The 12,387-nt window shown below is 44.6% G+C and overlaps 1 protein-coding gene across 4 annotated transcripts in view; it reads left to right on the plus strand.

Moving 5' to 3' along the window:
* The window catches only part of KLHL3 (kelch like family member 3), a 117,737-nt gene that overhangs the window by 97,605 nt on the left and 7,745 nt on the right, over positions 1-12,387 (plus strand). For 3 of the 4 annotated variants that reach the window (XR_007726823.1, XM_050795621.1, XM_050795620.1), the window contains exons 11-14: positions 359-460; positions 3,566-3,694; positions 9,220-9,360; positions 11,758-11,901. Coding sequence is in view for 3 of the 4 variants with exons in the window: in XM_050795621.1 (XP_050651578.1) it covers positions 359-460; positions 3,566-3,694; positions 9,220-9,360; positions 11,758-11,901 (516 nt within the window). In the remaining variant the exon portion in view is untranslated. The remainder of the gene's footprint in view (positions 1-358; positions 461-3,565; positions 3,695-9,219; positions 9,361-11,757; positions 11,902-12,387) is intronic. The other variant, XM_050795622.1, reaches the window with a different exon arrangement.

The following is a 12,387-nucleotide window of genomic DNA, read 5'->3' on the forward strand; positions in this document are numbered from 1 at the left end:
AAGCTGGGGGAAAGGGGATTGGAATAGGTGTTCAGTGAGGCTACCTCAAGTGACTACTTGGAATCAAAGTATCTCACTCTGCAGTTTTTATGATCTACGTTTGCCATGCATTTCAGACACACCCCCTGTCCTTTCACAGCCCACTCTCTGGGTCAAGTCTTAATAGTCCCCGCAGGTAGACACTGCAGATGTGTTTGAGGGAGTCGCCACAGGCCACATGGTGATTCAGAGGTGGCACCGAGCCATACATTTAGGTTTCCAGCCCCTGCATTTGGACTCCTCCCCCATCCTCACTGCTTCTTACACAGCAGGGTGAGGCCTGGTGCCATGGAAGTCTCATGAGTCTCTTGTCTCCCAGGCCTAGCATCGGTGGAAGCCTACAGCTACAAGACCAACGAGTGGTTCTTTGTGGCCCCGATGAACACGCGGCGGAGCAGTGTGGGTGTGGGCGTTGTGGAGGGTAAGGAGGTGCAGTGGCCGGTGGCCAGGCCTATCCGGCCCACAGGCCTTGTCCTGGGTCCAGCATCCTGCTTGGTGCTTCCTCTACCTTGGTTTATTCCTGAGATCACTCCTCTGAGTTAGGTACTATTATCCTGATTCAGCAGACGAGACTCAGAGAGGTGGTGGAGCTCCTGGCCCTTGGTGGAGCTGGGCTGGGGGAGTAGAAGAAGCCCAGAGGGGAAATGCCGGCCTGTGGTTTGGCCCCTTGTCAATAGCTCTGCTGGAGGTTGGGGAGGGGAAGGGAGTAGGGAATCTATAGTCAGCATGTGACCCAGGAGGATAATGTAGTGGAGGGAGAATTAAATGTGTTTAATGAATTTTGTCCTCATATTCATATGTTGAACATTAACAGAACTGTGGGTGAGGTAGGCACGCCTTCTTAGGTCTGATGACTATCTCTGCAGGGCAGGCTGGTGATCGAGTCCAGCTCTAGTCAGGAAAGCTGTGTAGGGTAAGGCAGGAGGGCGTGGTGAGGTCTCGGGCCTGGTCAGATGGTACACATTCGTTTGTAAAAAAAAAACAAAAAACCAAAACTCTCACGTCTAGTCTCTCGTTTTGTTTGCAAAACCCTTGTGAAGGAGATAGGCAGGACTCAGATTTTCTCCATCCTCCAGATGCCCCACATTCTAATGACAGTAAATAGCACAGCCTGTCCTTGAACTCAGGTCTTCTGACTCCTAAGCCGGTGCTCTTTCCACTGTGCTATGCCCCTTCAGAATGCTGACAAATGCCAGTAGGTAGGAGTTCTGTAAATATGTGTGAATTCAGTGTACCAAAGCATAGACTATTACTTGAACTAAAATGTTATTTGCAGGACAACACTGATTCATCAACCTGTGCAAGTGTGAGAATTTAGATGGAATATCTGTTCATTCAGACATGTGTGCAGACATTCCATCTCTCATGTACATACTCAAGAATACACATGCAAACACAAATGTGTCCTGGGGACAGCGTAACATTCAGCGAGTTAGACATTCATAGAAATATTCTTTTCTCGCACTGTATTTCTCAGTCTGCACTGGTATTGTGTAATTTAAGTTTTCGTTTAAAGGTATACTATTCTAACATACTAAATAAGTCATCTTTGTGAGGGCAAGGATTTTGTCCTCCTTCCAAGGTGAATTGTGTCTTGCAATCTCATTCTCTTGGTGGAACAGAAATTGATTTGTCTGCCAAGTATAAGTGCTTTGTCTAGCCACCTTCTCATTTCTTCTCTTGTTCCTTAGCCAGGAATATCAAACAATAGAGTAGGGGTTAAAAATAGCAAATCCCTGTTAATAGACTGAAGGAGGAACCTTGAGTGTGTATTTTTTCAGCTGATGCAGATGGAATGGTTGATGGGGGTTAGAGGAGGTGCCATAATGGTGGTAATTTAAAATACTCCCCTTGACAAAAGCTTTTGTGAGCATGTTCTGTATGTGGAAGAAGTGCTGTCTTGTAGCACGCCCTGTTGACATGGAAGACAGGCTGGGAATTTGTTTCTTCTGCCCCTCCTGAATCTGAAGCTCTTTCGGCTGTGGGCACCCTGGGGCAGCAGAGTCCAATTTACAGCTGTGGTGAGAATGTTGAGGGAGGAACTTAAGTGGACTCTGCTTCACTGTGGCCTTGAAGAGACAGCTCTCTGCAGTGTCTGGCTTCCTCTCCTCCCTCTCATCATCTCATTACCATGGCTATACAGTTTGAATGACACTGAAAAAAAAAATGGAGGAAATCGCAATAATTTGCTACTGGCTGCCTCGAAGAATAGCTATTTAGGAAAAGACTGTGTGGATCAGAGTACAGGCAGAAGCTCCCCAAGAGAACGGAGAGTGTGCTATGGAGATTGTCACATCTGAAGCAGCACACACCGTACAAGTAGCCTGGACCATAGAAGGGCTGCTTAGTCAGGTTTTTAAAAAATTTTCACTCCGGTGCGTGCAGAACTGAGGGGAGGGTGTGTTTGTTTCTTCTAGATGGGTCAATTGAGAGGACCCTGGGGCAGAAAATAAAGCCAGGCTCGATGATGATAGAAGAAAAACATTTTTACATTTGATAATACAGCAGTAGTTCTGGTAGCAGAGTATAGGTTTGAGCCCGAGAATCTTTCTAACTTAAAATAATTGCGGATTTTCAAATACTAGTAGTATTCTTGGTGTCTATCCATCAAGAAAGCACATATGACCAAAAAATCTACCAAGTAATCCTGTTAAATGGATTTGCATTTGGCGATGTTTATTTAGTCTGCAACTAGTGTGACTCCTCCCTCTGTTCCCACAGAAGAGACCATCCCATTGCATTTTAAGACTAAATTTTAAACCCAAAATGTTTGAATTTCTGCTTTGGGATAGCTCAGATGCCAAATGTTTCCTCCTGCGTCCAGCCTCACTGTCAGCTCTCAGCCCCAGGCGGAAATGATACTCTTGGGTAGCAGCTTAATGGTATTTTAATTTAAAAGTAGATGACGGCACCTCAGGGCTCTTGTGTATGGCTCAGAGATCACAGGGTAGTCTGCAGAAAAATTCCAGCCACCCTGGCCCACGATGTACAAAGAACACTCCATTCACACACTGTACCTGCCAGGGTTGTGGAAGGGGTAGAGACAATGGCTAAGACGGGTTTTGGGTTCTCATTGAAGAAGATTTTTCCATATTTATTTCATCTGCTATTTCAAGCCTTGAGCCAGAAAGGTGGTCTGCCTGCGTATAGCTGGGGGCCTTCTAGCTTTCCATCTATCCAGTGCTGGTGTCTTGTTCTAGAGAAAATTTAACCTAATTCACCAGCAAGATTATGTTGAGTCCCAGTGGTGCCAGGCCATAGCTTTGGGCTGGGTATTTGGGGGTGCTTATTTAGAATGTTCAGTGTTTGCTTCTAAGGAGCTCATGGCTTAAGAACAAGTAGAATATATGAAGAAATGTGAAGGATGCTTTGCTTGGTTGAGGAGTAAGTTGGTGGTCCCCTGGAGAAAGAGGGAACAGAATTCTGAGGTAAGGGTGCCCCAGTTGGTTGCAGATAGGGTTTTAGCTGAGCTCTGGTTTCATGCCAGTGTCCCTGGCACCACACTCAGCCACTTTGTGTGTTGCAGGGAAGCTATATGCTGTTGGGGGTTATGATGGAGCTTCCCGCCAGTGTCTGAGCACTGTGGAGCAGTACAACCCAGCGACCAATGAGTGGACATATGTGGCGGACATGAGCACCCGTCGCAGTGGCGCAGGTATGGGAGAACCTCGGGATGCTGGCTGTGTCTGATTTGCTCACAAGTGGGTCTTTACATTTTTTTTTTTGTTTGTTTCATTTTAGATTCAGAGGGTACATGTGCAGGTTTGTTACATGGATATACTGCATAACAGTCGGGTTTGGGCTTCTAGTGTACCCATCACCCAAATAGTGACCATTGTACCTAATGGGTAATTTTTCAACCTTCACCCTCCTTCCAGCCTCATCCCTTTTGGAATCCCCAGTGTCTATTGTTCTCATCTTTATGTCCATGTATACCCATTATTTAGCCTGTACATGTAAGTGAGAAGATACGGTATTTGATTTTCTGTTTCTGGGTTATCTCACTTAGGATTATGGCTTCCAGCTCCATCCATGTTGCTGCAAAGGACATAATTTCACCCTTTATTTGGCTGCATAAGATTCCATGGTGTATACATACTGTATTTTCTTTAATCAGCCATTGATGGATACTTAGATTGGTTATATGACTTTGCTGTTGTCAATAGTGCTGCTTTAAATGTAACGACTGTACATGTCTTTTTAGTATAATGATTTCTTTTCCTTTGCATAGATACCCAGTAGTGGGATTGCTGGGTCAAATGGTAGTTATATTTTGAGTTCTTTGGGAAATCCCCATACTGTTTTTCCATAGAGGTTGTATTAATTTATATTTCCACAACAGTGTATAAGCATACCCTTTTCTCTGCAACCATGCTAATGTCTTTTTTTTTTTTTTTTTTTTGAGATGGAGTCTCACTCTGTTGCCCAGGCTGGAGTGCAGTGGCGCCATCTTGGCTCACTGCAAGCTCCGCCTCCCTGCAAACTCCACCTCCTGGGTTCACGTCATTCTTCTGCCTCAGCCTCCTGAGTAGCAGGGACTACAGACACCCACCACCATGCCCAGCTAATTTTTTGTATTTGTAGTGGAGATGGGGTTTCACTGTGTTAGCCAGGATGGTCTCGATCTCCTGACCTCGTGATCCATCTGCCTCAGCCTCCCAAAGTGCTGGGATTGCAGGTGTGAGCCACTGCACCTGGCCTTTTTTGACTTTTTAATAATAGCCATCTGACAAGTATAAGATGATATCTCATTGTGGCTTTAATCTTCCTTTTTCTGATGATAATCATCAGATGTTAAGCAGTTTTTCATATGATTATTGGCCACTGGAGTGCCTTATTTTGAGAAATGTCTGTATGTATATCCTTTGCCTGCTTATTAATGGGGTTGTTTTTTCCTTGTTGAGTTGTTGGAGTTCCTTGTATATTCTGGACATTAGTCCTTTGTTGGGGGCATAATTTGCAAATATTTTCTCCCATTCTGTAGGTTGACTGTTTACTCTGTTGATCATTTCTTATGCTGTGCAGAAGCCTTTTTGTTTGTTTGTTTAATTAAATTCCATTTGTCTATTTTTGTTTTTGTTGCACTTGCTGTTGGCATCTTAGTCATAAATTCTTTGCCTAGGCCAATGCCCTGAAGAGTTTTTCCTAGGTTTTCTTCTAGGACTTTTATAGTTTCAGGTCTTACATTTAAGTCTTTAATCCATCTTCAGTTAATTTTTGTATATGGTAAGAGACAGAGGTCTAGTTTCATTCTTGTGTATGTGACTAGCCACATACAGCACCATTTATTGAATAGAGTGTCTTTTCCCTTTTGTTTTATTTTTGTCGACTTTTTTGAAGATTAGCTTGTTTTAAGTATGTGGCTTTGTTTCGAGGTTCTCTATTCTGTTCCATTGATCTCTGTGTCTATTTTTGTACCAGTACCATGCTGTTTTAGTTACTATAGCCTTGTAATATAATTTGAAGTCAGGTAATGTGATACTTCTGGCTTTGTTCTTTTTGGTTAAGATTGGCTTTGGCTATTCGGGCTCTTTTTTGGTTCTGTATGAACTTTAGGATTGTTTATTCTAATTCTATGAAGAATGATGTTGATAGTTTGGTAGGAATTGTGTTGAATCTGTAGATTCCTTCAGGGAATATGGTCATTTTAATGACATTGATTCTTCCAATACATGAGTATGGGATGTTTTTCCATTTGTTTGTGTAATCTGTGATTTCTTTAGTCAGTCACAAGTGGGTATTGGTTCAACAACCTAACATTTTATTTTAACTCCTCCTTCTTTCGTTTTGCTGTATATAATCCCACTAGCACCTTTGCAGCTAGACACAGCACTTATAAGTTAACCTTTCCTGGGGGATCACTAGAGAATGGATGAGATAATACGCTCCTCATCATCGCTTATGTTTCTATGAAGGTGTTTACATCTTTTGAAAGTGAAGGCTTACTATGTGCCAGGCACTGTCCTAACAAATACTTTTTATGCCTCAATCCATTTAATCCTCACTACAGCCCTACAATGTGGATACAATATGAATTCCACTTATCAGATTTAGAAAGGAAGGCTGCCAGTGGTTGAGTAATTTGCCCAAGGTCATATAATTAGTAATGCTGACTCCAGAGTTAGTTTTTTAAATCCCTAAATTATCAGTCTTATTCCTCTGAAGTAGTAGGACAAGTCTTCAGTTGACAAAGCTGAGCTTGCCTGTCTGGGATTGAAAGCCAAGCTATTAGTGTTCATGTTTGGAGATAACTTATGTCCCCTGCTCCCACTTTTCCTCACTTCAATGCATTCCCCAACATGGGAAGAAAATGACTTTCCAAAAGGTTTCCACTTCTACTTCTTGTCAGAAAACCAGAAGCTCTATGGTCCTTTGGGATTTTTCAGGAAGCGGAGCAACAACCCCTTCTCCCCTGCTTTGTCTTCCCATCCATTGTCTTAGAGGCCCAAAGGGAAGGGTCTGAGGGCAGACAGAGGCATCAGTCCACTGGTTCTTTATTGCTGGTTCCTGTGGTCAGTGGTGACTGATTACCAATCTGATCCTGGCGGGAAGGCTGTGTGACTTCTGAGAAGGGTAGCCACATTCCCACAATGTTATTCCTTTCTCTCTCTCTCTCTTTTTTTTTCGTGTATTTTTGGAGATTGAGTTGTGATCTCATTTTATAGTACCAAACATATGACCACTTCCTCAGCATTCTTTAAAAAGTATGCTATTTTAATATTTTTAAAGAGCCTTTGTGTGCTCACTGGTTTCAAAAATAAAATCTGCATGATGCCATTTAAGAAGTGTTTGTGTTTGGAGTGCTATTTTTAGGGAATTTTTGTCTCTGCTGATTCTGACAGGTTGGCCCTTCCTGAATGTGGAGCCATTGCCTGGAAGTCAGGAGGCCCGGGACTTGGTGCTGGGTCTGCTCTCATTTGCCATATGACCTTCCTTGGGCAAATCCCTTCCCTTATTCTGGCCTCTAATTCCTTATATGTGAAATGAGTGGGTTGTAGGGGTGTAGTAGATGTTCCCTAAGAACCAAGTCAATCCACAAATCCCATGATTCTTTTCCTGTCGTAAACCTCTTTCGGAAATTTTGGTTTCTAAAGTTTCGGTAGAGTCTTCTTCGTACTCCCTAGAAATCCTCTGTTGTGACGTAAGGGGTGAGAGCTCAGCATGCCTGGGGCAGCACACCCTGAGATGCGTGACCGCTCCTAGGGCCGAAAGCCTGGGGAGGCAGCCGGGCGTGAAGCCGCCAGGGCAGACCTGCGTTAGGAAGCTCAGGCTTGTCTCTGTGGAGGGAGCCGCCTTTGGAGACTACAGCTGCTTTGTCTCTGCCAAGCTGCTGAAATGGTTATTGCTGGGTGGACATCACCTGGCCCTATTCCTGTCTCTTACCTACACTGGAGGACCTGGAGGGTGACACGTCTGTTGCCTGGGAGTGCAGTGTCCCTGGGAGGCACACTGACCTTGATTTAGGAAATCAAAACCAAGCCTTTTTCCTGAGGTTACTGTCAGAGCCCTGGCCTCCGACTCCCAGGTCAGCCTTTCTTCAGTGCTTCACTTTCGTGAGATTTGGGCAAGTCTCACCTCTGGAGTTGGGAACCCACATACTTATCAAGGTGGGTGTTCTTGTTGGCTGAAGACCCAGAGACCAGAGGCCCTGGCCTTTGGCTGCCTGAGGCCCTTTGAGGTGCCAGGAGCGCCTGTGGCTCTAGGTCCAGGACGCCGCTGCATGAATGCTTATGGATGAGGCTGCACTAGGGCAGAGGCAGAGTTGCCTGAGTGCCTGGAAGGCAGCTCGCTTCCTCAGCAGGGTGTGGGCAATGCTACCAGATGGTTAGGGGAAAAAGAGGCCCTCTCTCAGGGAATGCGTGTTCCTGCTGAGCATGGAGGAAAGGAAGGTGAGGCAGCTTTGGAACTCAACTAATTGTATTAAACCTGTCAGTTAGAGAGAGCCATTGTTGATACGACAGCGCCATCTGCTGTTAGTTTAGAGCAACTGCTGGGAGCCACTAGCATACCCACGTAATTGCTGGGAGGGATTTTATTAATTTATATTTTTGTCATTCAAGCAATATTTCTTGAGAACCTACTGCCGTGGGGCACAGGGAAGCAGACGAGGACAAGGTAAAAACAGTCCTCATCCATATGGAGTTATAGTTTACAAGTCTGGTTCTTGGGTCTGAAACCTGGCTGCACATCCCAGTCACCTGAGGAACTTTTTCTGACTCCTGACCAGTGTGGAATCTATCTTGTAAAAAGCTTCCCAGTCCGTTGAGATGCAGCCTGCCCACGGAGTGGAGTAGTCTGTGGTCCATGGGAACTACTGATCTAGTACAACTCTTTCCCTTTACAAATAGGGAAACTGAGGCCCAGAAAGGGGAAGGGTCACCCAGTGAGCAAGTCAGAGAGGCAAGTCCGGAACACAGGTGTCCTAGCTACCAGGTCAGTTGCACTTTCTAGATACTGTGCTGTCTTCCCTCTTTATGGCTTTCGTCTTCTTGTTGTATAAAAGGATTTTAAAAGATTATACTAAAACTTGTAAACGAAGCAATTCTAGCACTCAGCTCAGGCCGAGCAACATGGTTAGTGATCTAATAATGCCCTCTGCAGTTCAGGAGGAGAGAAGTGGGCAGAAAGGTCAGCTTCTGCTTACATGACCAGCAGGGAGGCCTCCTTAATAATAATTTCAGCACTTTTGCTGTGTCGCTAGTTTCAATTTTTAACTCTTTTTAATCAGCTAATATAAGGATGAGTAAGTAATACAACATTGTAGGAAAACTAGGCAATATAGATAGGCCAAAAAGGAAAATGAATGTAATTTACCACTCAGAAATAATTATTCTTAATATTTTAATGGATTTCTTTCAGTACTTTTTGTCCTTTTTTCTTTGCTTATGAACATCGTCCCCTGTATGTATATATGTATGTATATATTTATGTTTTTTCAAAACAGAATTTGGGTCACATTTGCTTTATACTTCAATGTTTTGAGCTTGCGAGTCTTATGAGGAGGCGGGTAGGGTGTCATTATATTTGTTTTACAGATGAGGACACTGAGGTCCAGGGAGACAAAATGGCACTCCCCAAGTCCCCTCGCTGGTCAGGGCTGTCCAGGACTGGACCCCAGGCCTCCTGATTTCTGGTTACTGTAGCCAGCCTGAGGCTGGGACACTGTGCTCTGCCTTTCAGGGGTTGGAGTGCTTAGCGGACAGCTGTACGCCACAGGTGGGCATGATGGGCCTTTGGTGAGGAAGAGCGTTGAGGTTTACGATCCTGGAACAAATACCTGGAAGCAAGTGGCAGACATGAACATGTGCCGGCGCAATGCAGGTAATGACTGCTCTCTCCATCTCCCCTTTGGGGGTCGTGTGCCTTTTCTCCCTGAAGACACTGGCTCTAAACAGCAGGGAGATTCCCAGGGTCTGGAGCTGAGTGTATATCCTGAACAGGGAGTGTCCATTTTCCAGGTGGGCTCTCGGTTAGAGGAGGGGAGAAATTGAGACCCCGAAAGCTAGCTGCAGATCCTGCAACCTAGATGCAGAGGATCCCCTTCCTCCCCACTGAAGGGTGATGACTTTTACCACACACGGATGAGCACAGACCTGGAAAAGTCCTTTGGTTGCCGTCAGTACCCCCTGCCCGACAGCTTTGTAGGTAGCTAAGCTCAGGGCTCTGTGGACAAGGGCCAGACAATGGCACTTGGTTCTATCTTTTCTTTGCCAGTGCCTGGCTAGGAGAACCTCTCATTTCCTACTTGAAACCAGTCTCCTTCCTTGCAGGGACAGTTGGACCCTTGATCAGTTCTCCTTTCCTTATTGCGTTCTTTGTATTCCTGTCTCTCCTTTCCTTCTTGTCTCCTATGCCTTCCTGTAGGAATGATTTACTGTAGAGTATTTAGGTTTATATTTCCTGGAGCATGAGGCCCCTTTTAAGCTATTTCCTTTTTGGGCTTTGCCTTGTGGGTTGTGTACTGTGTCGGTATACCTTTATGCCTCTTTGCTCTAGGACAGTGTTGGCTTAGCCCAACTTCCCAGGCTGGAAAGACACACAGGTGACTTTCAGGCAGATCCATTTTCATTATTCTCATATTACCTGTTTGCTGAGCCCATTCGTGTCTGACTTGGAAGTGTAAACAGGGGCTGAGGGGATGCTTATTAATTTACTCGTTGCCTAAGCCTGCTGTGATAGAAGTTCTCATTTGGCTTGAAGCCACATGAGCAAAGAATTACAGGACCCTTAAGGCAGCTAGTCTATCTAGAACCTGGGAATTCAGTTTAGATGTAAATGTGTGTTTGCATAAAATTCATGCATAGATATTTCTATTTTTTAATAACAAAAATGGAATTACACTATAACACTATTTTGTAACCTGTTTTTTTTTAAAAAAAAACTCACTTTACAATCTCTCATGAATATCTTATTACAACACTAAACTTACTTATATGATATTATTTTAAATGACTATATCATAATTTAAGCAATCTACTATTGGACACAGGTTATTTCCATCTTTTCTATACTATAAGTAATACTTTAGTTATTATAAATGGTCTTTATAGCTAAATCAGTGCACACATTTAAAATTATTTCTTTAGAATAAAAGGCCAGAAATGGATTTTTTTTTTTTTTGAGACAGGGTCTCGCCCTCTCAGGCTAGATTGCAGTGGCATAATCTTGGCTCTGCAACTCTGCCTCCTGGGCTCAAGAGATCCTCCCAGCTCAGCCTCCTGAGTTTTGGGACCACAGGTATGTGCCATCACATCTGGCTAATGTTTGTATTTTTTGTAGAGACAGGGTTTCACCATGTTGCCCAGGTTGGTCTTGAACTCCTGGGCTCAAGTGATCCATCTGCCTTGGCCTCCCAAAGTGCTGGGATTACAGGTGTGAGCCACTGTGCCTGGCCAGAAGTGGACTTTTTTAATTAGAGGGAGCACATGTATTTTAGATGCCATCCAGGAAGGTGTCCATTTTATCGTCTCACCAGTATTTGAGAGTACCTTCAGCAACACTGGTAATTGCTACTTTTTGGAGTATCACCAATCCCTTAATCTAATTTTGAAAAACACACAACATATTGGACTATGGCCTTTGAAAGTCTTAATGAGCAATAATTAATTACATTTTCGTACGCCTTAGACCCTGCTGCATGAGACCTTGCCCAAAACCCATCTCACGCTGAGATCAAGGTGGGAGCTGTTCCTCATCCCTGGGAGCTGTGTGTGAATGTAGACCCCAGACTTGTAAAGGGATTACAGACATAACCATCAGCATCACACAGTGTGGATACACCATAGGGCTTATCCGGGAAAAACTTAGCAGCAGAGAAGTAGTAGCCTGCATGAAGTCCCCTGAATTGTTTTATTCTCTAGCTCAGGCCTGGCACAGGAGGTCTGTGTACACCTTTCCAGTAGAGAGGGGTCTGTGCCCATATGCTCTACATACTTATAGTGTAGGTATGTGTGTGGTGGAGGGCATACACGTTATAAGTAATCAGACCCCCTGGTCAGAGAAATGATCTTGTTAGGAAGAAGGATCCTTGGAGCCCAGTGGCTGTTGTCAATATTTTCTTCCACTTAGCAAACTCAAACCTCCGGAGCCAAATCTCCGTTGTCTTACCATGAAGGGAGGAAAAGAGCCTCCCAGGCTCTCTGGATTTGTCTCTTGATCAATTCTGATCTCTTGGTGCGCCTGCTGTGATGTCTCCTATGGCTTTTGTTTGACTCCCAGGGGTCTGTGCAGTGAATGGGCTCCTGTATGTGGTTGGAGGGGATGATGGATCCTGCAACTTGGCTTCGGTGGAGTACTACAATCCTGTCACTGACAAATGGACACTGCTTCCAACCAACATGAGCACGGGGCGGAGCTATGCAGGTCAGTGTGTGCCATCTCCATGCCCATCCCAGAGGCCTCCAACACACTGGGGGAATGAGGGGTGGGTGGGCCGGTGGGATGAGGGGATGTGAGCTTGCTTAACTTGGGCCTGAGTGCCTCCTCTAGGGATGACAGGTAATTGTTACATGGCCACCACTCTTTCATTCTGAGCTCATGACAGATACTGATAATTAGCACTTATTACCCCCTGCCCCTGCCCTGACCCTGTGAATCTGAAGGTAGCCTCAGAATTTATAACGTTTGTTCCATCGAGCCACTCCAACTGAACTGAGTTGTCACAAGAGATTTTAGAATTTCATTGCCATTCCTGGTTTACTTTGTGCCAGGCTCCTAGATGGCATAAGATGCAATTCTTGCTGTCCAGAGTTGAATTGGACAACTGGGAAGACAAGATGATGTATATACAAGTTCTAAATGACATACACTAGACAGGCTTTAGCACATGAAAGACTGGTGAGAACTGGC

The sequence above is a fragment of the Macaca thibetana genome, chromosome 6 (assembly GCF_024542745.1).
Source record: "Macaca thibetana thibetana isolate TM-01 chromosome 6, ASM2454274v1, whole genome shotgun sequence".
In the NCBI taxonomy this organism is placed as follows: domain Eukaryota; kingdom Metazoa; phylum Chordata; class Mammalia; order Primates; family Cercopithecidae; genus Macaca; species Macaca thibetana.